This window comes from Nilaparvata lugens, unplaced genomic scaffold, assembly GCF_014356525.2.
Source record: "Nilaparvata lugens isolate BPH unplaced genomic scaffold, ASM1435652v1 scaffold4016, whole genome shotgun sequence".
NCBI lineage: Eukaryota > Metazoa > Arthropoda > Insecta > Hemiptera > Delphacidae > Nilaparvata > Nilaparvata lugens.
In genome coordinates this window covers 1-26,254 of record NW_024090514.1, presented here as the reverse complement: position 1 = coordinate 26,254, position 26,254 = coordinate 1, and the positions used below count along the sequence as shown (strand labels likewise).

Below are 26,254 nucleotides of genomic sequence, written 5' to 3'. Positions count from 1 at the left end.
AACGTGGACCTCACTATACCAGCAAGTGCATGCATTTAATGTGAATGTTCCTATTTCTCTTTGCGCATGATTTCACATGCACTTACATATTATATTCATCCAATGTGATCATACCCATTTATATACGGTAACACTCAAATGAGATTTAAACTAGCTGGAAACAGGTGAAAATAAACATAGATTATAATATAATTTTTTATAGATTTAATTTTAGAAGTTGAACTTCAAGATAACTTACATAATGTTATTAAACAATTAAACAATAATGATTACAATTACAGCTATGTTAAATACAAATTATTATGTTATCAACATTTTCAAGACGTCTTGAAAACTCGGAACAATAATATTGTTCTTTTGGCTTGCCTAGATGAAATAAAAATTAAGTATAAAAATAGTAGTCTACTTATTTACAAGCTATAATTGATAGAACTAGAAACAAAAGTAATCTATCATTATATCAAGAAGTCTTGAACACTCATATTCAAAATCCTTCTAGAATCCTAGATAGTATTATTAGTAGACATGCTTCTAAAAATGAATTGATGAATGAAGTTGCATTGAATTTCAATGACTGTTTTTGAATCAATTAATACAACTTAAATCTTTTTTTCCTTTTGTTGATTTGGCATTTTAAATTAAGATTCCATACTGCAGTACCTACTGATACAAGCAATGAAAAATCAATTGGTATAAAACCTTCAACAATATCTTCAATTCGAATTGTTCCAAATTCTAGATCAATTAATATAACTTAAATCCTTCTTCCTTTTGTTAATTTGGTATTTTTAAATATAGATTTCATACTATAGTATTGATAAAAGCTATGAAAAATCAATTGGTATAAAACGTTCAACAATATCTTCAATTCGAATTGTTGGAAAATTCTAGATTTTCTACAGTTTACTTACTGTTTTTCAACTTCTATTAAAACTTACAATATTACAATGTTCACCAACTAAGCAAACAAGTATTATCACTTAAATTATCATTGAACGAAAATACAAATTTAATGCTGTAAATCACCCCGAAGACTTCTGCTAGGTACTGCAAATATTGACAACAGGGTAAACAGCTTACTTATAATATTTGTCGAATTATTATTCAACTGTAGAATTTCTCAATTAAATCATTAAATCATCAGTAGTATTATTTTTATGTATTTCCCCAAGAAATTGAAAGTTTTAATACATGTGATGAACTTGAATATTCAACTGTTTCCTGATAAAGTGTTAAATTCAAGCTTCACAATCTTTACAACTTAAAAGTTAATCCTAGTAATTATTTAATATGTTTGACAATAAATCATCATGAAGACATTAAATTTAATACATAGAACTACGTATTTTAAAATAAGGAACGATTAGATTGAATTAAAATAAATTATAGATAGCTTATCATTAGAGTTAATATAAATTACATCCTAAATCATCTACACATTAAAAAAAGTGGGTAGCAGTTATAACTACTGTGCATCATGTTGCATAATGCTTAAGAATTAATTAGTATTTATATAAATATTCATAAATATACAGTCAGTCTTTCAGATTCCGATTTTAAGTTTGATTTTCAATGACCATCATTTATTTCAATAAAATTGGTATTCATCAATTATTGATTCAACAGGAGCTATTCTGAATAAAGAGAATTTTGATGATGTACTTATTGTATGAATCAATGAAGAATCATAAACTTCATTATTATGATTCATGAATAACGTGGGTAATAATTCGCATTGAACAAAAATATGTGAAACTTAAATCTAAATGACTGTTAAATAATACAATATTCTATCAGTTCTATTTGACATTGCATTTGAGAAGAGCTGTTTTATCATTTATTTTTCAGAAAAAGCACAAATATTATTCTTTCTCCTTTGCTGAAAATAGTTCCAAACATTGTATAAGCACAAATATTCTTTCTCCTTGTTTTTCATATTAATTAATTTATTTTCTTTCCCCTTTATTGTTGAAAAGTATTCCAAATATTGTATGAGCACTAGTTCTCTCCATGAGATACATTAATGAACAAATATTACAACTGAAATTCTGAATGTAGATCATATTCTGATTGTAGATCAATGATGAAACATTCAATGAGCATACAGGCAATACCTTATGATATTATCAGATATCCCTAATTATTTATAGAGGCCTCCTTGTTTCATAATATGGAACAAAGAAAAATTGCAGGGGCTTTAAAAATATAAAGCCTACAGGATTTGTGTTTTTAATCTGTTATTTTATATTTAAAAACTTTTCAAGAAAGGGTAGCCTACTATGATGTTATTTTATGAATAAAAAATGGGTACCCCAGCTCTGAATACACACATTATAAGAAAAGCCTACAGGCTATGTTTCATTTACAAAAAAATCAATGTTATAAAGAGCTTGAATAATATGAAGTCGATTTTAGAGAAAATAGATGGGAAGTTCATTATTCTGACATGCAATGTCAAAGATAAAGGTATAACATTTTTTAAAACTAAGTGATCAATCACCAATATTATGAACTCTGAGTGAACTGAGGTGCTCATTTATATTGTTTTCTATTCAATTTTTTGAATAAATAATTTCTCTTATAATGGTTTTTTTCACTTTACAGTCCACAAAATCGACTAGGCAGATAAGAAAGTGGCTAGTTGATTCAAAATGGGTAAAAAATATTAGAAGATCTTTCATCATCATCATACATCATTACTTGATGTTCCTTTCAAATCTTCCATTTTTGGTTAAGTTTTTTAATGGAGAGGATGATCCTGGATATCATTGAAATACTGCTTTTATAAAGTGGGCTTCACTCTCTCTCCAGTAGTCATTTAGCTCTGTATGGAAGAAATCCAGAAGTCTATTTTCAAGGTCATCTGTCAACCCTTGCTCTCTGTGTAGGTCTGTGTCAGTTCAAGGTCACCATCGATCAGCTGTTGCAAGTAGTCAAGTTCAAGGTCACCATCGATCAGCTGTTGCAGTTCAATCAGCTGATGCTGGCTGCCGGTTGCGTTTGATGACCTTCTGCACAATGATGTGCTTTCTCAGTTGATCGCCGTCAAGGTCATCGGCGCTGCTCGTGAAGGTCATCTCCTCGACACTGTCGCCATTATCGCGTCGCACCACCTCTGTGTGTCGCATCGGCGACGACGCGATCAGGGAGGCACTGGCTGGCGGCGACGATGACGAAATCGAGGAGGCAGCGTCCGCCATAGCTTCCACGGCGGTGCTGTTCATCACCACAATCCTGTTCAAACCGGTTCAGAATGAATTAATAATGATTCACTATTTATGAATATAGTGTAAGCAACAGATGCTCTTTTGTATCTTCTCAAAAGCAACATGTCGCTTCAGAAAAGATACACAAACAGTTAAATTAATGTATTTTCCATAAGCAACAGATGATCTTTTGTATCTTCTCAAAAGCAACGTGTTGCATCAGAAAAGATACACAATGAGCTTAAATGTATCATTCCATAAGCAACAGATGCTCTTTTGTATCTTCTCGAATGCAACGAGTTGCGTCTGAAAAGATACACAAGGAGCTTTAAGGAAATGCATCTCTCCATAAGTAACAGATGCTCTTTTGAATCTTCTCAGAAGCAACGTGTTGCATCAGAAAAGATACACAATGAGCTAAAATGTATCTTTTCATAAGCAACAGATGCTCTTTTGTATCTTCTCAAAAGCAACGTGTTGCATCCGAAAAGATACACAAGGAGCTTTAATGTATCTTTCCATAAGCAACAGATGCTCTTTTGTATCTTATCAAAAGAAACGTGTTGCATCCGAAAAGATACACAAGGAGCTTTAAGGAAATGCATCTCTCCATAAGTAACAGATGCTCTTTTGTATCTTCTCAAAAGCAACGTGTTGCATCAGAAAAGATACACAATGAGCTTAAATGTATCATTCCATAAGCAACAGATGCTCTTTTGTATCTTCTCGAATGCAATGAGTTGCGTCTGAAAAGATACACAAGGAGCTTTAAGGAATGCATCTCTCCATAAGTAACAGATGCTCTTTTGAATCTTCTCAGAAGCAACGTGTTGCATCAGAAAAGATACACAATGAGCTAAAATGTATCTTTTCATAAGCAACAGATGCTCTTTTGTATCTTCTCAAAAGCAACGTGTTGCATCAGAAAATATACACAATGAGCTTAAATGTATGTTTCCATAAGCAACAGATGCTCTTTTGTATCTTCTCGAATGCAACGAGTTGCGTCTGAAAAGATACACAAGGAGCTTTTAGGAAATGCATCTCTCCATAAGTAACAGATGCTCTTTTGAATCTTCTCAGAAGCAACGTGTTGCATCAGAAAATATACACAATGAGCTAAAATGTATCTTTTCATAAGCAACAGATGCTCTTTTGTATCTTCTCAAAAGCAACGTGTTGCTTCAGAAAAGATACACAAACAGTTAAATTAATGTATCTTTCCATAAGCAACAGATGCTCTTCTGTATCTTATCAAAAGAAACGTGTTGCATCCGAAAAGATACATGAGGAGCTTAAATTTAATGTATCTTTCCATAAGCAACAGATACTCTTTTGTATCTTCCAGTGTTGCATCCGAGAAGATACACAATGAGCTTTTTGGAGTTATGTCCTTTTAGCACAACACAGCCTATCAGCTGACATTCGTTCAACATGCTCTTTCATCGTTGTTGATGATATGTTGCAACTCTCTCATTCATGAAGAATCTCTGTGTGTAGGGAGCTTTCTCCATCTAGGGATCTAGGGTAGGGTCTCTGAAGACCGATGTTTTTGCAAAGCCGTGAATATTACCTCGTGAACCATACCTTGACTACATGCCATTTCAAAGTCAGGGAGGCAAAGCTATAGGTCGCATACTGAATATCTTTGTAACTCACTTGTTTTTTGTTCAAACAAATAAATAATAATAAATACATGAATAATAAAATGGTATCTACCAGCGATTTTCTACAGTGAGCAGTGGCAGACGATGCTATTTAATTTATCTATCTAGGCCTATCTTGTATTTTTTTAAAGCAATCTTTTTATTTATTCTAATCTATTTATCATATTTTTTATAATCTATTTCATTTTTTGTAATTACTGAGACCTGAATGGTAGTCATATTTGTCATTTAATCTCTGTTTTAATTTAGTTTTTTCATTTGGATAATCTTCTTTGTTTTTTTCTCTCTCAAAATTTGTTATCACTCTTTTTTTTTGAGTGAAATAGTTTCAACTTTGTTGTTGAATGTGTTACTCTCAATATTTGAAAAAAAAAACACTTACTTTTCTTGGAGTATTGAGGAATGCATTTCACTCCTGAAGAGGAGCTTCATCCTGATGAAATACTCCAAGAAAGTAAGTGTTTTTTCAAATATTTGAAGTAACACAGTGTCTGAACTACAAGAAAGTTATTATATAGAGTTTCGTCATGAAAATCAACATCGAAATAATTTTTTCTTGTCATCAACCTGATTTGTATTGTGTTATTTTTAGTTGTTATTTTTAATTGGACTTTTAGCGACTTCCACCAGAGGTCAAAGATTTTTCTTCTGCTGATGGTACCTGAAATTATTTATGGATTTTTATTTCTGGGTAGTTAATTGACCGAACGAAGTGAGGTCTAAGATTCAAGTTGACGATTTGGCATTTCTCTTAATGTTTAAATGTTTATATGTTGCACATTTACGGCGAAACGCGGTAATAGATTTTCATGAAATTTGACAGATATGTTCCTTTTTTAATTGCATGTCGACGTATATACAAGGTTTTTGGAAATTTTGCATTTCAAGGATAATATAAGAGGAGAAAGGAGCCTCCTTCATATGCCAATATTGGAGTAAAAATCAGACTATAGAATTATTCATCATAAATCAGCTGACAAGTGATTTAACAGATGTGTGGAAAAGCCAGTCTATTGCTGTATTTCCATAATGTTTAAAGGTTCAATCAGGTACTTGTGGATGAAAATACTGCGTGAGATCTTCTGTTCACAGAACTACTAGTACTACCCATTCAAAAACATCGAACATCTTGAAAATGTATCTTTCCATCAACGTTGTAGACAGTTGCAGCCAGACCTGATAACAGTGCTCACACTCACATTCCAGGACGACACGTCACGGTACGATAGGACAGAAAGCTCTATGTTTATTTAGGATATTTTCAGGACATTTTCAATTGATAAATTATTTATTAATTTTTGAGAAAACATAACAACAGGTCAATGTAACTTATTGAGCGCGAGGTCTACTGTTCACAGAACTACTTTTTTTATTTTATTTTCTTGTGATAAGTGTTTTTTATTAACCTTTGATTTGTTGCGTTGTTGAATTCTGGCAATAAAGAATTGAAGAATCTATCTATAGTCTAACATTCAAGTAATCCTATTAAAATATTTTTCAGATATGGTAATAAGTATTGTGTGTTACCTATGATGATTCTGATGCCTGATCCTATGCCTGTTGTCGTCCATGACGTCAGCTGACGTAATGCTGTTATTCCTCACGACAGTCAACAGCTGCCTTTCCAGCGCGAACTTGGCATTATGATAGAGCACAGCCTCGGCGATTTCCGTCTCGGGCAATTCGACTGTGCACAAGTCTATCATGGGGAACATGTGCGTGTTGAAGTGGTAGGCGGAGCTACTGCCGCCATTGCTCGTTTGGTTGTGCTCCAGCGAGAAGAGGCGTGCCGCGTCCACCAGGAAGCCGGGGATTGGTCGGGAGGTCGCTGCAATAAGCCACGCCCATACAAATTAGATTGACGAACCAATCAAATCATTCATCTACAAGAATTCAATAATTTATTTATCAGTTGCGACCTGAAAACTCTGACACCAGACCCTGAGTCAGCCAGGTCACTCGATATTATTATAATTATTATTATCTACAAGAAATAAAAATCTAAGTAGGCTACCCTTATTCAATATCAGCTTTGTTTTTTTGGCCCTGCAAATTCATTTCTTTAATATATGTGAATATTTAACACTTTTATCAGAGATATTGTGGAACTTCTCCATATTAAGATAAAGAAAGGAAAAAGAAAAAAGATGTTGTCGAATTCCACTATAACATTTTACTATAAAAATGTTATAGTGGAATTCGACAACATCTTTTTTCTTTTTCCTTTCTTTATCTTAATATGTGAATATTTCCTATCTCAGAGATAATAACTATTCCGTTCAGAGCCTTGGACAAGGTACCTTTCTCTTTCCTACAAACAATATATTCATTACAAAATTTACATAAAATAGTAATAAAGAAAACATTAGAAATAGAGTTGATTCTATTTCAAATAGTTTGTAGAGAAATAAAAAGTAGGCGATATTTGCAAATTATATGGAGAAAATTATAAAGAAAGACCAATTCATTTCCAAATAACACTTTAGAAACAACAATCGAAACATTCAATTTCAGACTTGAAAACCTATTCTGGTGAAAAAAAATATTGGAAATTCAAGGAACAGTTATTGAAAATTTATCAGTGACTGGTAGGTAACCCGTGCTCTGCAAGGGTTAGAGCTTGACAAACTGAAAAGTTGACTCACTGAAATATTGAAGAATTTATTACATTTACATTTACATTTATTACATTCCTTAATCACAACATCAAATTAATGATTGGGAGAGAATCAACAGGATAAACCCAAAACTGTTCCTCTCCCTAATTTTGATAAGAATAGTTTAAATGAGGTTATGTTTATTTATTCACCAAAAATATTTACAATACAATGTATATACAAAATTAAGCCACAGGATACACCCAAAACGGCTTACATTAAAATAAATAATTAATGAAAACCCGTTCAAGCTTGTTACGAAAATCAAATTAAAATATTTCAATTCTAGGATACACTTCCGGTAAAGAATCTCTATTTATGTCACATAATTTTCAAAAATTTTATCGTTAAATAGTTGATAATTGAAAATTATGATAATTTCAGCGATAGTAATGTGAAATATTCCTTCTATGTTTGGTTTTGAAGCATCTAAATTTAAAAATCTACTTTGTGAAAGTAATTAAGGACTGAAAATTTTGTGAAGTGAACAACTAGGCCTACATCAAGACTAAGCTATTTCGGAGTATGTGTAAAGCTGCGTTCACACCAAAAAAGTTATTAACACAATGTTTACTTTTTCGTCCTTATAGATTCTATTAGATTGAACATAACTTATCATACACATAATGTGCATAATTATGTGTTTGTCAAGCTCCGTTTAATCTAATAGAATTTCTAAGGACGGAAAAATAAACATTGTTAATAACTTTGCTGTAAATGCAGCTTTACCTTATCTAAATTGGGAGAGGAATAGCACAAGGTTCCCTTATTTTTTCTCTCCCTATCATTTTCATGATTTACTTATTGTATAAATCAATAAAGAACTTTTTTCGCAAAATGTTTCAACATAAATCCCATTTTCAAGTTGATAATAGCATTAATGCCAAAACATGTTGTGAATAATAGTTCTTGAAAGGGTACCTCGATTAATTAACGAAAATCAGAATTGAATGCTGTAAATCACCCCGAAGACTTCTGCTACTGCAGACATTGACAACAGGGTTGGATGAAAATAATATAAGATGAAATATTCATTATTATTCAAATAATAATATACATCAATTGGCATTTGAATAAATGCAATCTCTATTTAATTCCATCAGTACCTATTCTTGGAAAGGGTAATCCGATTATCTTGTCAAATAAGAGTAACCCCACCAAAAAGTTAACATTCACCTTCAATATAAATAAAATAATAAATCAGAGTTTACCTTTTCCAGCAACTTTTGAGAAGGGGAGGCTACTCAGATTTATTTTTTCATTCATATTCAAAAATAATCCTCTAGAAAAAAGACAATTCACCTACAATATACATTGACTCATCTCCAAGAACAGACAAGAGTTGATAACCTATTCATTTAAATCTCAATTTATTCTATTCAATTCTAACACTCAATAAAAACCTTAGAATTTAACAAATAAGACTGCAGATCAATAGAATAATTCAATAGATCAATTGAACTTGAACGTTTTACAGTAGAAACATAACGTATTTTTTGGTCATTTTATCAATTTATCAAAATTTGGGAATGGAATAGATTTGGGCCAAGACTGTTGTTCCTTCCTAATCATATTATATGATCTGTGATTCTGTCCACGAATAAATGAATGAATGAATGAATATAAAAATCTTCAACTGGATAGTGGAAAAATCAATGTATTCCATACAAGAGATCCTAGATAATAAGATTATTATTTACTTGTTATATTGTTTTATATAATAATATTATCATCTTGAATATGTAAATCTAGTATAGCGCATTATTTGTTAAGAGCGTTTATGTATACTATTATCATCTTGAATGTAAATCTATGGTGAGGTTCATATCATAATGGCAGTGGAGAGAGAAAGATGGGAGAACAACGTTGCCGATCCTCTGTCTTGTCAATGCCTTCTATGGAGGGTAACTGATACCGGTTTATTGATGTAATATCAATTGTTCATTCTCGTTTAAAATGATCAATTTTATTGTATCATGCAAGAAATTATATTTTCAATTATTTCGTAATTGAGATGACATATTTTGTTAGGGTAATTAATAATTCATTCTACATTGTTAAAAGACGATCTGGCAACAGAGCAAAGCGAGAAAGAGATCCGCTTTGTTGAATGATAGACAAGGATAGCAATACCATTGCAAATCAAACACTGCCATTATAACGTGGACCTCACTATACAGGCTGAGACAGTATACAGAACTCACAGGCCTCCTTGGAGCAGTTCATAGGCGAGAAGTATTTGTGTGCCGGCAGCAGATTTCCGTCTTCATCTTCCACCTCAATGGCCAGGCCGAAGTTCTTGTTGGACTCCTTCCAGGCCTTGACTGCCTGGCGGACATTCCATTCGGTCCACGCGTCCCCATACACCGACACCATCTGACTGTCTAGCAGCTTCCTCTTCACTGATAACAAACAAACAAAATAAAAAATAATAATATTGTACTAATTGTAAATTTGTTTCAAGAGCTTGGTGAGAATATTTGACGAAATTTTATGAAGTGGAGTAAACATAATAACCGGTACAAGGTATAAGGTATAAGGTATAAGGTATTCTCTACAGCAGTTGGACTCTAAACTTGTGTGGGATGAGCATGTCAATGCATTGATACAGTGGAAGAGATCTTTTTGTTGAGTTGAGAACACCTTTCTACCTATCCCAAATGGTACACAGGAACTTACCCTTTGAGATGAGGAATATGCAGGAATGCAGTGTTATTGTATACAAACGAAGGATTGAGAGGTGGCTGTACTGTATGGGCTGGGAAATGACAGAAAGTCTGCTTCGGTCAGTATACTTGCATTGAATTAATTTGTTTATTTCCGGAATTCTTCTTTTTCTTGACTCTATCAGTGAGAATCTTAATACTCCTTCTTCTTCTTATGTAATAAATTGGCACCTTTGTACTGATATCTTTTGAGGATCCGCCAATCACTGTTCCTACATAATATATCTTCAATTTCTTTATTTTCTTTCCCCATTTTTTTTTAATTTAGAAGTATTATTAACATGTTGTTGCTAAGAAAAATTCAATATGTTTTGTTTGATATTATTACTTTTATTTCATTCAAATTTACTTTTTTTATTGATCTTTTACTCTTATCTTTGTTATGGATTTAAAACTATAATTTACAGTACCATATGTTTTGGTATTATGATATGTTATTAATGTGTTTTATTCAGCTATCAAGTTGGTGAAATGTAGCTATTTCTGTACTAGAAAATCATGCAGGCCATTTAAGGCCATAAATTTATAAAACGCAATAGATCTAGAACCAGTAGGTAACCTGGAACTCACCCCTACACACAGACGTATAGTCTTGTAGGGGTATTCTAGTAATAATAATACTATCAATTTTATTGTATAGTGCATTTTAAAGAATAAAGAATTTTGAATTGAATTGAATTGAATTTTGTGTTAAGAAATATTGTAAAATTTGTAACAAGGTAAATGGTGTACTCTACTCTTATTATCTGTATCATTCCCATGTAGCTTATGGGATAGAGTTGTGGGGAGCACTGCAGATATTCAATTTCAACTGTTATTTTTGTGAAAATGCTCTGATAGATAAATATCTTATCATACAAGGCAGAGAATCGGCAGCGATTGTCTCTTATATTTCTATATTGTCATTATAACGTGGACTTTACCATTTTTGTTGCAATCTAGAATACATACTAGACTTACCGCGGTGTTTCTTGAGGGATCTGGTGTACCAGTAGATGGAGACTCGAATCTTCTTGTCGTCCACGGTGATAGGGGAAGGCGGCAGGGGAAGGCTGGGGTTGAATGCCTTGATGGCAGGGGTGGACTCACCCCCATCGAATGCAGGAGGAGGGCACGTCTCAGAAACAGCCACTGTCATGTTGGCCTGAAGCAAAAGAAAATAGGATTTATCACAAAAATGCTAATAAAATAAAGTATCATTTTGGTTAAATAAGTGATCGATCTATGATTAAGTTTGTAGATAAAATATTGATGTTGTAGAGCTCTTCTATAATATTGAAGAGACTTGAGATATTGCGAAAAATCGACTTTAATTTAATATCTTTATTTTACTCTTATAATCATTATCTATTTGTCAATCTGAGGATTTATTCATACTGATCCTTACCCCTGTCCAATAATGGTCGGAGATTTTGTTCTCAACAATAAAAGAAGTATAAGAGCTTTAATCATTCACTTTAACATTTACGTGATCTAAACATTATGACACTAATACATTATTATACATCTCCTCTCTAGTAGGCTTTTGAATACTATTATAGAGACCATTTGAATACAAAATACTAAGATAATTATCTACACCATATCTATCATTCAAGTAACATATATTAATATCACCCATCATGATAATATTTTCTTCATTTTTTATCCTCTCCAGAGATAAGAAACTTTCCAATTCATCATTAAAAGTTCATCATACATATAAATAATTAGAGTTTGAATTATTTATTTATTTATACATAAATAGATACAATCATTCTCAACTATGAATGATTGGGAAAGGAACAACAGGCTTGAAGCCCAAAACTGTTCCTTTCCCAAATTTGAATGGAAATTGTCCAAAAATAGGTTATGTTTACACTACCTGGGAGACCTTATGCAGCCTGAGTTTAGCAGCGATGATGTTAACAACATTGCCTTGCAAACTGGTCGGGAAATTCAAATCAAACAGCAAATGCATCGACTCCCCGTTGCTCCACAGCTCTTCATCTGTATTCCTTGGTAATTCACCTGTAAAAAAACACAGAAAAAGGTCAATTGATGCAAGATAGAAGTGCAGAGTCTGAAATAAATTATACATTTTGTTGATGATTATTTGTTGAATCTTCTTTCTGGACTTGTAGCCTATATGAATCAAATTGAATCATTTTCTTGGACTTGAAACTGTGTGTAAATCAAATCATGAACTCCACAACGGGACTGTTCATTTCAAATTAAGGTGGGCAGCAGTTTTGAGCAAATGCTTGTTGTTTACACCTGAATTTTGGGGTGCATCGTCTCAATTAGATAAAATATTTGGAGTCCAAAGAAATATTATTCGGCGAATTTTTAATTTGAGATGGAGACACCCATGTAGAGACAACTTCAAGAATAACAAAAGTCTCACCGTTCCCTCAATTTACATTTACTCAAATTTTAGCATTCACAAACCTCAATATACTCAACAAAAGTAATGAAAAAGCGAGAGAAACAAGAGCACTTAACTTATTATATTACCCAATGTATAGAAAGACAGACAGAAAGAAAGAAAGAAAGAAATATTTATTGCCAAAATCATTAAACAAACTTTACAAATGTGAAAAATTTTCATATAGGTACAATACATTACAAAAACTTAAAATTTAAATATTTTCCATTTAAACATCGATTATAATATTATCATTGGCGTTACCAGCAAAACTAAGTAGTTTGAGCGATGGCAACGAGTAATCAGTCGGCTATAATTAGTGGCTTGAGATTCAGTCGAAAATAGAAAAAATATAATAAAGAAAAAAGAAACATATGGAAAGTATGAAAAACTAGAAAAAAAATAAAATTCCAATCCGAAAATATAGGACAACGAAATTTGAAAAAGGAGAACTATATAGAGAGAGTTAAATTCTTCAACAAACTTCCAAGATAAACTAAAGTTTTAAATTCTAAATTTCAATTCAAGAAGAATATCTTAGAATATTTGACAGATAAAGCATATTATTCGGTTCGCGATTTTTTAGATGAATGACTTTTGATGAATTTTTTACCGCTTTCCTCCCTCAGATCCAACTCCAGCCTATCTAGACACAATATAAGGGCTTGATTAGATTCAAGTCGAAAACTTGTAGCCTTATAATATTTACTAAACTTATTTAGTGTCTTATTATGTATTTTATGAATTTGTGATTTATATAATTGAATATATGTTGAATTATATATGCTGGCAATGCAGGAATTCTTTACATGTTGTAGATAATATTGTAAACAAATTAAATTGCAAATAAATAATTTAAATCGAATTCATAGTACACTATATCTATTTGTAATTGATGATGTGTTTGTTTTTTGAAGTGTGAATAATTGTTATTTTGATTAGTGATAGTAGCTTAAACTATTTTGATTTTGACTGTAACTTAGTATAAATTTGAAAAGGGACAGTTTTGGGCACAAGCCTGTTGTGCCTCCTCATATAACTGTAAAAATAATTGTACGACTGAGAAAATGAATAAAATACTTCGTTACAAATGTTTTATGCTTTTACACTCCAGAGCGAAGCTCGTTCCCCCGATATTGGATAAATAAGAGAGATACTCACAGGAAGGGTAGAAACTCTGTACTTTCTCGGTGTATACATCGGAGGGAGGCCACTGCGGTAACCTCTTCATCTTGTCGTACATCTGACGGATGATCTCCGCCTGTTGATTGCTTGTGCCGTTGTTCTGGTTGCTGCTGATATTGGGCTGCCCGCCCAGAAGACCCAGGTAGCTCAGTATCTGAGTCTTGATAGAGTTCAGACGCATCTCCTTTGTCCTAAAACAAACAACATCCTTCTAAGAAAAAACATCTCTAAAATTATTATTCAAAATTCATTACTGTATCCCTCATCCTAAAAAAACAACATTCATCTGAGCCAAAAATATATCTCCATAATTATTCATTTCCTCGACAAATCACTCAAATTCATTTATAAAAAATTTTTAAACGTATTATTGATTGATTGAGTATTTTACTTATGTAGATTACAATATATACTGGCTTATACACTTATATACAATAGCTTACAATACAGCAAAATTATAGATGAATTTACATAATATAGACTAAGAGAATACTTATTGAACTTTATATGATATGAAAAAAGAAATTTGTAATAACTATAGATAATATTGTTATGCATCTACATAAATTGGCGGAGCTTTGGACATATCAATGTCCATTCTTCGGAAAGAATATTCAAAATATCCTTCCCACTAACTCTCTACCTATTATCAGTAAAGGACTTTCATAATACTGTTGATTTCTTTGAGAATTTCAAGTTATAACTTTTTATTGCTTACCATGAGTATTTTACAAAACTTCCAATTGGAATAATTTTTCAAAAATTAATAACTGGTAGTTGAGCTTCACAAGAGAATAATAATTGAGAAGACTCATATTTTTCATAATTTTTGTTAAGCTTTTAGTGTAGTTGACAAGATGATATTGTGGTAATAATTATTAATATTAAATAAAAAGAATTGTCTTATAATTTTCTCCCTTTTTCAGATTGATTTCTACACTGTTGCAGGATTGATGCCTAGTGAGATCGGACTCCCCTTTCAACTTTCTTATAGTTTTTGTTTTGCAAATAAATAAGTCCATTTGAAAAGAAACGTTGTACTGTTTTTTCAGCCTTCTCAAAATAATTAATGACTATAATAAATGAACAAAATTTAGCACTAAAATAATACTTTATCCAAGATTTTCTATAGTCCTACATGGAATAAATATTCTATTTGCTTTTCTTTGAAAGTGATCTCAAATGCATTCTTGAAATACATATGAATATACAACCAATTATAATCTATACTATAATAGAGGAAATAACTGGCTTATACACGTACGGGATAGGGAAATTATTATGTTATTTGACGCAACATCACATCTCAACTACCGGACTGATTAACTTGAAATTTTGCATATAGATTCTTAATTAACCATGGATGGTTATAGGCCTATTCTCGATTCTTCAAGATTTCATAACGTCACGTTTTCAGTTTGTCAAGTTTTAAAATAGACCCTTGCGCAGCACGGGTTTCCTGCTAGTTATATACAATAAATCTGTATAATATAACTGATGGGTGAAATGTTGTAAATGGAAAGAGTAGTTTTTAATTATTACTAAACGAAAATCCAAATTAAATGCTGTAAATCACTTCATCGAATTTCCATCTAGCTCTTTACCCTGTTGTCAATATTTGCAGTGGCAGAAGTCTTCGGGGTGATTTACAGCATTTAATTTGGATTTTCGTTTAATAATAATTAATTCATTAGCATTTGAATGAATGCAATATCTCAGTAATTTCCATCAGTAGATTTTAATATGGTATGAGAGAATTATTTTTATTATTTCACATTATTCCAAAAAGGATGAAACTATGTTAGTAGTACAACTGAAAACTTGGCGTAATGAAATCTTGAAGAATTGGAAATAGGCCTTTAACCATCATCGGTTGATTAAGAATCTAAATGTAAAATTTCAAGTTAATCAGTCCAGTAGTTTAGACGTGATGATGAGTCAAACTTAATGTCCCTATCCCGTACGTGTATAATTGTCATAATTACATTATAGTAATATGTCTATAGAATTAGCAAAACTAGTTATTTCCTTTATTATAGTATACATTATTTCATATCTATTTCAAGATCACTTTCCAAGAAAATCAAAAATAGAATATTTATTCCAAGTAGGACTGTAGATAATCTTCAGAAAACTATTATTTCAGTGATAAATTATTATTTAACACTGTATTTTAGCTTAAGATAATATACAATAACAAAACAAATTGTACTGCAATCTATTTTAGATCTTATATAGTTGGATTTTATTTCAAATTCCAGTCAGAATACCCTATAAATAACACTAATGAAAGCATAGAGTGAGGAAACTAATATTTGATTTACTTCATCTCTGATTAAAGCTCCCATTTATCCTATGCTGACTGTTCAAAGTGAACCTCACCAGCCCAACAACAAACCTTGAAACATTTTTGGGAGAAATGAACTCTTGGAGTCGTTCACATTATTTTTACACACAACACACTCAAAACAGCATTTTGTGAATCAACTCTAAATCTGGGAACTACAAAAATATACGGTTTTGGAGCAGGATAAAACAAGAACTTTGTTGAGTCTACAGTTGTGAACGTAAATATCGGTTCTTATTTTTCCCTTCAAATTCACTTTCAGAGTCTAGAGTCGTTAACGTAAATATCACTCTTATTTTTCCCTCCAAATTTACTTTCAAGTTTGGGTCGGAGCTAAGTCCAATGTGCTCAATATTTTCCAGTTTGAACCGCTTAGATCTTCCTAGAATCTTGGAGAGATTTTGAAGAATTCAGTCATTTTCTTTTATTCAGGTTTTTCGTTTTCAACCGTCAAAATAAAAAGTTCTTAGTTTTTGAGTGGAAATGGACTAAATTTCAGAAAAGTGAAATCATAACCCTATTTTGGACTTTTAAAATGTTATCTAAATTTGGGAGAGGAATAGTACACGGAGTATCCTTATTTTCTTTCCCGATCGTGCTTCCTTGTAAATATTATAGATAAATATAAAACAAGTATTTATTTATTTATTCACAAAGGAAACTCTCCACAAGTATTCCAAGCTCAGGTGTTGAAGAGGGGATAAATTATAATGAATAAATGTTTATTTATTCACAAAGGAAACTCTCCACAAGTATTTTAAGCTCAGGTGTTGAAGACGGGATAAATGATAATTAATAAATGAAAATTAATTGTCAGTCCAGAATTGAGCTGGAAAGAGAGACGAACTCAAGTGATTTAATTGTAAATGACTGGTGTGCAGCAAACAATCTATCACTTAATAAGAGTAAAACCGCTGATATTAGTTTTAGATTCACTAGGAGTTAAGGGAGCATTCCCTTAAATACTTGGGTATTCATTTGGATGAGAACTTGTCTTGGGTTGCGCATTTAGATTACTTATCTGCAAAAGGTTCCTACATGATTCGCAGACTTAGTGTGACAGTGCATACATCCATCCAGCTTAATGTATATTTTGCTCATTTTTAAAGTCTCCCCACTTATGGTGCTATTTTTTGGGGGAATAGTGTAAAAGCGAAATCTATTTTCATTCTACAAAAAACGGTTGTAAGGATAATCAGCAATGTTCCATTTAATACACATTGTAACCTCTCTTTATAAATTTAGAAATTTTGTCACTACCCTCATTGTATGTTTTATAATATGTTGTTTGTTATGTGCATAGTAATTTGGAAAAGTATAATATAAACAGTAATTTTCACAAATTTAACACAAGAAATAAACACAAACTTAGAATTGAGCAGTACACTCACACAAAATCTCAAAAAATTTTCACTTTATGTCTGTAAAATTATATAACTCTACTCCAGATAATTTCAAATTGCTGCTTCGGAATAAATTTAAGAGCGTGATAAAAGAAATATTAATAAAGAAATGTTTGTATTCTGTTGATGAATATTTCGAAATAGATTGGAGTCATCAATGAATTTAAATGGAAAATTTTTCATGATTCAATGAGGTACCTGCTTGAGATTGTTATCACTATTGAAAAAATCTGATGTTCTTGAATGTTATCTCATATTTTAAGATTGTTTTGACTAGCTAGGCTATTGGGAATTTGAGGTATTTATTTCTTTTGTATAACTGACTTTCTTTTAACTTATATGACGTTTGTTTTTAACATTATTGTAATGTTTTGCAATAATAAAGAATGATTTGATTTGATTAATACAGTACAAACGTTTCTATGCCAAACGCATGCTTTTGCAAATTTTCTAAGACACAAAACATGCTCCACTCACACATATTCACATACACTAAACATTACCTATACATTCTATTGCTATGTATAGTGAGGTCCACGTTATAATGGCATATTTGATTAACATTGGTGTTGCTATCCTTGTCTATCAATCGACACAGCAGACAGTGATATCCTTTTCTAACTTTGCAACGTTGCCAAATGGTTTTCAATATGTAGAAATTATAATGAATTGACAAAATATTTGATCTCAATCATGAAAATTTATTATTGAATCATTGAAAAATAAAATATAATAGATTATTTTGAACAACAATGAACAGTTAATATTACATCAGATATACTGGTATCAGCTACCTTCTACGTAGAAGGCAGGTGCAAATCAGAGAATTGTAAACACTGTTCTCCTATCTTTCTCCACTGCAATTATAATGTGAACCTCACTATAGTACCAACAATATTTATTCTATGTAAATGAATAATTATCATTATTATGATTTATCATAATAATTAATACTAAGCTTTAATAACTGAAAAACATCCACTACATTCAAAATGTTATAGCAATACCGGTATTATAAAAGAAGATTTATTTATTTATACATTGATAGTTACAATATAATTCTTAACTATGAATGATTGGGTAAGGAACAAAAGGCTTAAAGCCCAAAACAGTTCCTTCCCCAAATTCAGATAGAAATTGTCCAAAAATAAAGGTTATGTTTTATCTCTTCATAAGTTCTCTCAAATTTTGAAACCAAAATATATAATATAATATGAGATTATAAAAATACCACACAAAAATCAAAGTTAAAATCTATACACTACAGCTTATTAATCGCTACAGACCAGCAATGATATAGTGCAATCAAAATATCAATATTTAATTTTTAATTACAAGTTATCAAAAATACTATACATGCTCCAAAAATCATCACAGAATACCGCATGCTGTATTACTAGGTAGGTACTTATTTATTTTCACTGCTGCATTCAAGCATAGAGAAAAGATAGCATAAGAAGATGATACCCCATGGAATTGATAGTTTATGCTCCAAATTTCAAGCTGATTTTCTGTTAACTCAAGCCGATTACTGTCTATTATTACAGTTTTGTTGGGGTGAGAGTGTAAGAACGGTACAGTATGGAAGATTACCAGCGTCACATAGCTTCATCAAAACCAACTACTGGGACTATCGGCAACTTTTAGTTGAGTTATTTTCGGTCATTTTTGGTAAATTGAATAACTTTCTCAAAAATTTATATTTTCAGAACATTTTTGGTAAATTGAATAACTTTCTCAAAAATTGATATTTTCAGAAAATTTTTGTTTTATTAGGTCAACAATACCATGAAGAATCTATATCCTTAAAATCTCATGGTTTTATCTTTCACCGAACTTGAAATGTTCTGGCACAGAAATTTAAACTTTAGGCGCTCATATCTCAAAAAGTAATGATCGAAAAAAATGTTTTCCTGAGAAAACTTTAATTTTGATAGCTTGATAGTATACAAATCGAAAAACTTAGAAAAATATCACCAGTAGAAAGTTTAATTTTAGCCTTTGCACAGCCTTACCAGTGAAATTTTGGGCATAAGCGCCCTTTACCATGACATATCATAAAAAATTATACAGTATCAGCACACATGATACTGTATCACCTCGCATGATACAGTATCACCACACATGATGCAGTATCCAGTATCACCACACATGTTACTGTATCAAAACAAACTCATACAGTATTACCACAGAATGATACAGTATCTCCACAATATGGTACAGTATCAACACACATGATACAGTATCAACACAATATGATACAGTATCATCTTAACTGGATACATTATCACTTCACATGATACAGTATCATCTGAAATTGATACAAAACTGAATGAATTCTACAAAGCATGGGATATCTTCTTATGCTATCATTTCTCTATGATTCAAGATAAAAATTAGTAGTTAGTTAGATGGGAAAAAATATTTTGGATTTTAAAAGTTCGAAAAAGTGAAAGTTACCTCTCCACCTGGATCATGTCTAAACTGAAAAATAATAGAAAAAACAAATATTAACCAGACATTAACCTTCACCAACCCTCCAACACAAACACACATATACACACATATTATTATACATGACAATACACAAATACACATTATACACACTCACACATTCAGCTCAATGACTTACGTAGCGTCTCAACAAAAGTTCAATGAACACAACACAAAATGGAATTGTGTAACCGTTGAGATTAGAATGAATAAGATTGGTGTCTGAATTAAGATTAGGTTGAATAAGAGTTAGAAAGAAAAATAAAATTGTTAGTACCCTTTTTGAAATAAGGGTGAATATTTGAAAAAGGGTACCGTACTAAGATTTTATTTTTCCTCCACCTACTGTCTAAAGTACTCACTTTACTCCCTGAAACCTAATACTAAAGTGTCACTTTTTCGCTCTCGTAGTAAAAAACAGAAAAAACTCCCTAGGGAGTAAAAGTGACTCCATTTAAATAACATGGGAGCATCTCTTTTTTGAAACTTACATTGTAATAGGTTAGAAGGTCTAAGCTCAGATGAGAAAGCATAATAGAGGTGTCTGTCATTGAGTCACTGAATCAATACCACAACCAGAAATTTGATTAACTCATGAAATATATGTTTGTATGATAATTATTATATTCTTAATATAGACGATAAAAATTTATACAATTTTAAAAAAATTTTTATTCTATTCAAAATACCAGCCAACAAATATTTTTATCTGCAATTCAAATCTGCCGCGTGATCTGGAGTCAGCCATTTTGGTAGCTGCTCAGCTGATATAATGTTACAACTTTTGCCGATAGATAGCGCAATTGGCAGTGCCAATCAGACGACCGGTTTTTAGGTTCTAGATTTAGGTTATGTTGTTAGGATCATTGTCACCAATACGTAAGTTTTAGAATGATTTTATTGCAGTTTCTATAAAAAAGTAGATGGAGGAAAAATGTTGTGTACATCACGAGCGAAAAATACTTTTTCCTCCCTCAGGAAAATTGCTGCCTTCGGCTTCGCCTCGGGCTTCAAACTTTTTCCACAGGGAGAAAAAGTCGTACTTTTCACTCTAGATATACAAATAACTATTTCTTTCTATTTCTATAAAAGTAGCCCTATACAGAAAAGAGATGATAAGAGTTCTTTATGATTGTCGTGTGTTGATGGGGGGTATTATTATTATATAATTATATCCTTTTCAGAGAATCATTATTTTGTTGAAACACCGCCGATTATGAAGTCACATCACAATAATATTATTATCGTTATTCTAATTGCATTCAAACTTTATTCTCATTGATTAATTTTTTATACTTTGTAAAATTCATTGAATAATTAGCATTACCATCATTTAATGTGAATAAGTGTATAAGCCAGTAAATATTGTAACATACATAAATAATAAAGAACTATTGAATGAAAAAGACTAAGAAATTGTCAAAAAAACACTGATTTATTGATAATTAGAAAAACCGGTTTCGGTTATTACACCATTGTCAATCTCTGATAAATTATCAGATAAGAGTTCTCTAAGATATCTCTGATAAGAGTTTATCAGAGATTGACAATGGTGTAATAACCGAAACCGGTCTTTCTAAATTCAATAAATCAGTGGTTTTTTGACAATTCTTAGTCTTTTTCATTCAATATGAATAATTACCACAATATCAACTTCTCAACTACACAAAAAGTAATAAAGAACTCCAATCTAATCTAAATAACGACAATATAATACAATGAAATGAAATGAACTCTGTTCTACTTGGAATAATACAACAGTTAAATACAATCATGTTTTCAGAATTATACTTGCAGCAATTTTTTATTGTGTATTCTTTTTTAATATTGTTATGTAACATAATATATTTTTTCGGACATTTTATTATATATCAAAATTTGGGAACAGAATAGTTTTGGGTTATTAATAGTCTGAATATTTACTATGTCAATGATACAGTTTCTATAGTTACTGTAGACTGAACTAGCCAGATTTGAAATCATGGCTTCCTTTAGCCTCAATGTATAGTAGGCTGTGGCTATGCCTATTCTTCTATCCCGATCATATTCATATGATTTGAAGTTGTATAAAAAATAAATAAATAAAAAAACTTCATAAATCGGCGGTGTCTCAACAAAATAATGATTCTCTGAAAAGGATATATAAAATAATATCCTTCCCATCAACACACGACCGGGAGAGGAATAGCACGTGGTTAACTTATTTTTCTTCTTATCATTTTAATAATATTGATACTAAACTTCATCTAAATTGGGAGAGGAATAGCACAAGGTTACCTTATTTTTTCTCACCCTATCATTTTAATGATATACTTATTGTATGAATAAATGAAGAATAAAGTATTGAATTACAATATTTTTGTAATTTTTCTCATTACAATAATAATTATAAATTAAAACTTTATATAAATACCAATATTGTGAGTCGGACCTGGCAAATATCAGAAACTATAAGAAGTTTGGAAATAGTTTGTAATTGGTACAAAGCATTTTGTCAGTCAAATTGCAGTTGAATTATTCAGTTCACTGGATGTAAGATGAAACCGTTTCAAATGAATAGCGTCATAAACAGAGTAGACTACCTAATTTTGTTCCAAAAAGATTTATTCACGGGTGACCTACTAGAGGAAAAGCTAAATAAATTGCTTCAATAACGTTCAAATTTTCAAATAACGACTATGAACTTTTTGTACAGAATTGTACTTGTACCTCGTCAATATTTTTTATTTTTATTCATTTATTCATCCATAGGCGATAGATTTCATTTATTTCAAATGAATTTATTAATTTTATTTATTTGTATTGATACAATGGAGGTGTAAACAGTTATCCGCCCAAAACGGCTTTCAACCTTAATTTAAAATAAACAGTCACGAGGCTATGATGTAGAGTTTATGATTTGATGCACACACAATTCCAAGTCCAAAAAATATTTTATCAACTGAAATTTTGAATTTATCTGATCAATTTAATTTCAAACACTGAACCAAACAAGAAACTTATATCATAATATCACAATTTTCTTTAAAAATTTATTTATTCTGCCAAAAACAAAATACAGAAAAGCTTTACAAAAAATAAATATAGGTATATGCTACTGCACTTAAACTAAGATACATAGCCTAAATAAAAATTAATGAAATGTTAATTTATTTAATTAGAAATAACGAAATGATATCCTCATTCATGATATTATGAATGATAGTTATTAGATGAAGATTAGTTTTATGCTCACATGCATAAGTACAGTAGGTGAGGCAAAAACACCGGCAAAAGGATAATTCCTTGTGCGCCAGCAGTGTGAGTCGTAAAATCAGCTTAATCAGGGATGTAATATATAAACTTGAATTTAGCGTATGAAGTGTTCAAACATGTAATTTATAATTTATGAAATTTATTATTATATAAAGTCAACGATATATTCTGAATAGATAAATTGAATCTCATAATATTTTGTTTGGAAAATTCTCGTACTTTCAATTCAGATGATGAAATTTCATCTTGTACAGTGAATATATTGGGATGAATATTCTGTTATATTCGAATCTTTTGAGACGTATTCGGCAGAGAAGGAGAAAAAGGAGAAGAAAAAGAAGAAGAAGAAGGAGAAGAAGAAGAAGAAGAAGAAGAAGAAGGAGAAGAAGAGAAGAAGAAGAGGAAGGAGGAGGAGAAGGAAAAGAAGTAGTATTTCTCACAAAAGATAAAGACTATTCATGAATGAATTGATCGCACAAATAACGAATCGATGAGTAAACTTATCAGAGTTGAAATAAATGAACAAATAAAGAAAAGAATGAGTTGAAGGAATAGATCAATGGATGAATGAATGAGTTGATGAATAGATAATCAGAACTTCATCAAGATGAACTGCATTAGATAGGCTACCATCGCATTTCATCATCAAAGAACGAATGCCTTGGCATTCATTCTGTTGAACAGGTGTTGAACAGCTCTTCTGAATGAAAGATGAAGAAAAAGAAGAAGAAGAAGAAGAAGAAGAAGAAGAGAAGAAGAAGAAGAAGAAGAAGAGAAGAAGAAAAGAAGAAGAAGAAGAAGAAGAGGAGGGAGGAAGAGAAGAAGAAGAAGAAGAAGAAGAAGAAGAAGAAGAAGAAGAAGAAGAAGAAGAAGAAGAATTAATAAAAGGAAAATCTAGCTTTCTGAATGAATGAGCAAGTGGTCGAGGTGTTATGTAAAAAAAAATGTTTATAGTCGAAGTAGTTTTAAATCAAAGTGTTAATAGTCAAAGTAGGAGACGTGACTCATGCCTGTTTGTCTAGTCTAGTCTCTAGCCGTCCGGTTTGTTCTAATTTATTCAGAATTAATTGACCGAGAGGTGGAGCAGACCAGACTCTGTCTAGACAGGACATCATTGCAAGGCGATACCACTCAGGTGTAGTGCTTCTCTTCTATAGTGAGGTCCACGTTATAATGGCAGTGGAGAAAGATAGGAAAACAGTGTTGCCGTTTCCCTGTCTTGCCGCTGCCTTCTGATAGGAGATAGCTGATAACGATGTAATGTGTTTTTTTTACTGAGGGTGATACCAATATGAGCTCTATAGTGAGGTCCATGTTATAATGGTAGTATTTGATTGGCAATGATATTGCTATCCTTTCCTACATCTGAAACGTTGCCAAGTCTTCTTTTAATAATGTAGAAATATAATCAAATGACAATAATATTGAATCTCAACCATGAAAGTGATAATTTAATCAGTTTCGATCTATTTTTGAAGACACTACAGTCTAATTTTTGAATAATCCTATTATATTAAGCGAGCGATTTCTGTATATCTGAATATATTTTACTTTCCTTGCCCTATTACCATAGAGAAAGGAAATTATAATTAAATAGGATACTTACCATAGTAATTATCAGGCTTCAGATACAATTTAAACAGAAAATTTCGAGTGCAAAAGATTGAGAATGAGAGTCTCTACAATTAATGTTCAGTAACATTTTCACCTAAAATTAAAAATAAGCTCGAAATTCGAGAAAATGTGATTATCCAATTATTGCAAACTGTTGGCATTTGTTGATTCTATTAAATGACTAGCCGTCAGGCTCGCTTCGCTCGCCATATCCGTCTAGCCAGGGGCTCCGCCCCCTGGACCCCCGACTGGATCGTCCAAGAATGAGATCAGCAGGCTCGCTTCGCCCGCCTGCATTTTTCATTTGAGCATTTTTATCATATGTTAGGATAATCCAGTCGGGGGTCCAGACTAAACGTCTGGCTAAACGGATATGGCGAGTGAAGCGAGCCTGACGGCTAGTAATATTCACAGGATTGAAGTAGCAGTGCCCAATCAATTTTTCCGCGATAAATGCATTTAAATCTTCAACTTGGTGCCAACCTAACAAAGTCAACTCAACTTAATGCCAACCTGACAAAATTATTAATTAGTTGCCAGTTAACAACTGTTTCGAAGAGGTACTCTATCTAGATTATAGTTCTATAGTAACATATGATATGGAAATTTCAATTATATTGGGAGAAGAAGAATATACATGCTAAAAGAAAACTTAACCCTTAAAAACAACCCTTAAGTTAAAATATCGCCAAAAGAGTTCTTAGGGCCTCTAAAGGGCCACTGAACATACCTACCAAATTGAACGTTTTTGGTCCGTAGATTTTTAGTTATGCGAGTGAGTGAGTGAGTCAGTCAGTCAGTCAGTGAGTGAGTGCCATTTCGCTTTTTTATATATAGATTCACTATGAAGAGATAGCAGACCTCGTGTGTCTCCAGCGTTATAATTGCCCTCTGTCCCAGCGGCTCAAATCTTTGCTAGTAGACTTGAGATGCGCGGGAACACTAGCGTCAGGTGATCAATTTTCATAAGGGCAAGGAAAGTTGTGTGAGTGCGCCACACCAGATTTTTGAAGACACTACAGTCTAATTTTGAATAATCCTATTATATTAAGCGAGCGATTTCTGTATATCTGAATATATTTTTTTAATTTGTTTATTTATATCTATTTGGTTATCTATATTTATTTGGTATTTATATTTATTTGTGATTATTTATTTCCAGAGGATTTCGAAAACGGGCTAACGATATTCACGAAATTTGGAAAACATAGGAAGGTTGAGGATATGAAAATTCTGATTGCACTAGGATCTATCCTTGGGACAAAACTCGCTGAAGGACATGAAAGGCTAATAT

General features: G+C 31.7%; 1 protein-coding gene across 1 annotated transcript; it reads right to left on the bottom strand.

Moving 5' to 3' along the window:
• Positions 1–215: 215 nt before the first annotated feature.
• LOC120355659 lies at positions 216–20,082 on the bottom strand (the record flags this gene model as incomplete). Its single annotated transcript, XM_039444270.1, is given in 7 exon segments — positions 216–3,234; positions 6,401–6,701; positions 9,735–9,932; positions 11,217–11,400; positions 12,121–12,266; positions 13,825–14,039; positions 20,059–20,082. Coding segments are annotated over 7 exon segments (1,333 nt in total), but the record flags the coding sequence as incomplete, so codon positions are not given.
• Positions 20,083–26,254: the final 6,172 nt, after the last annotated feature.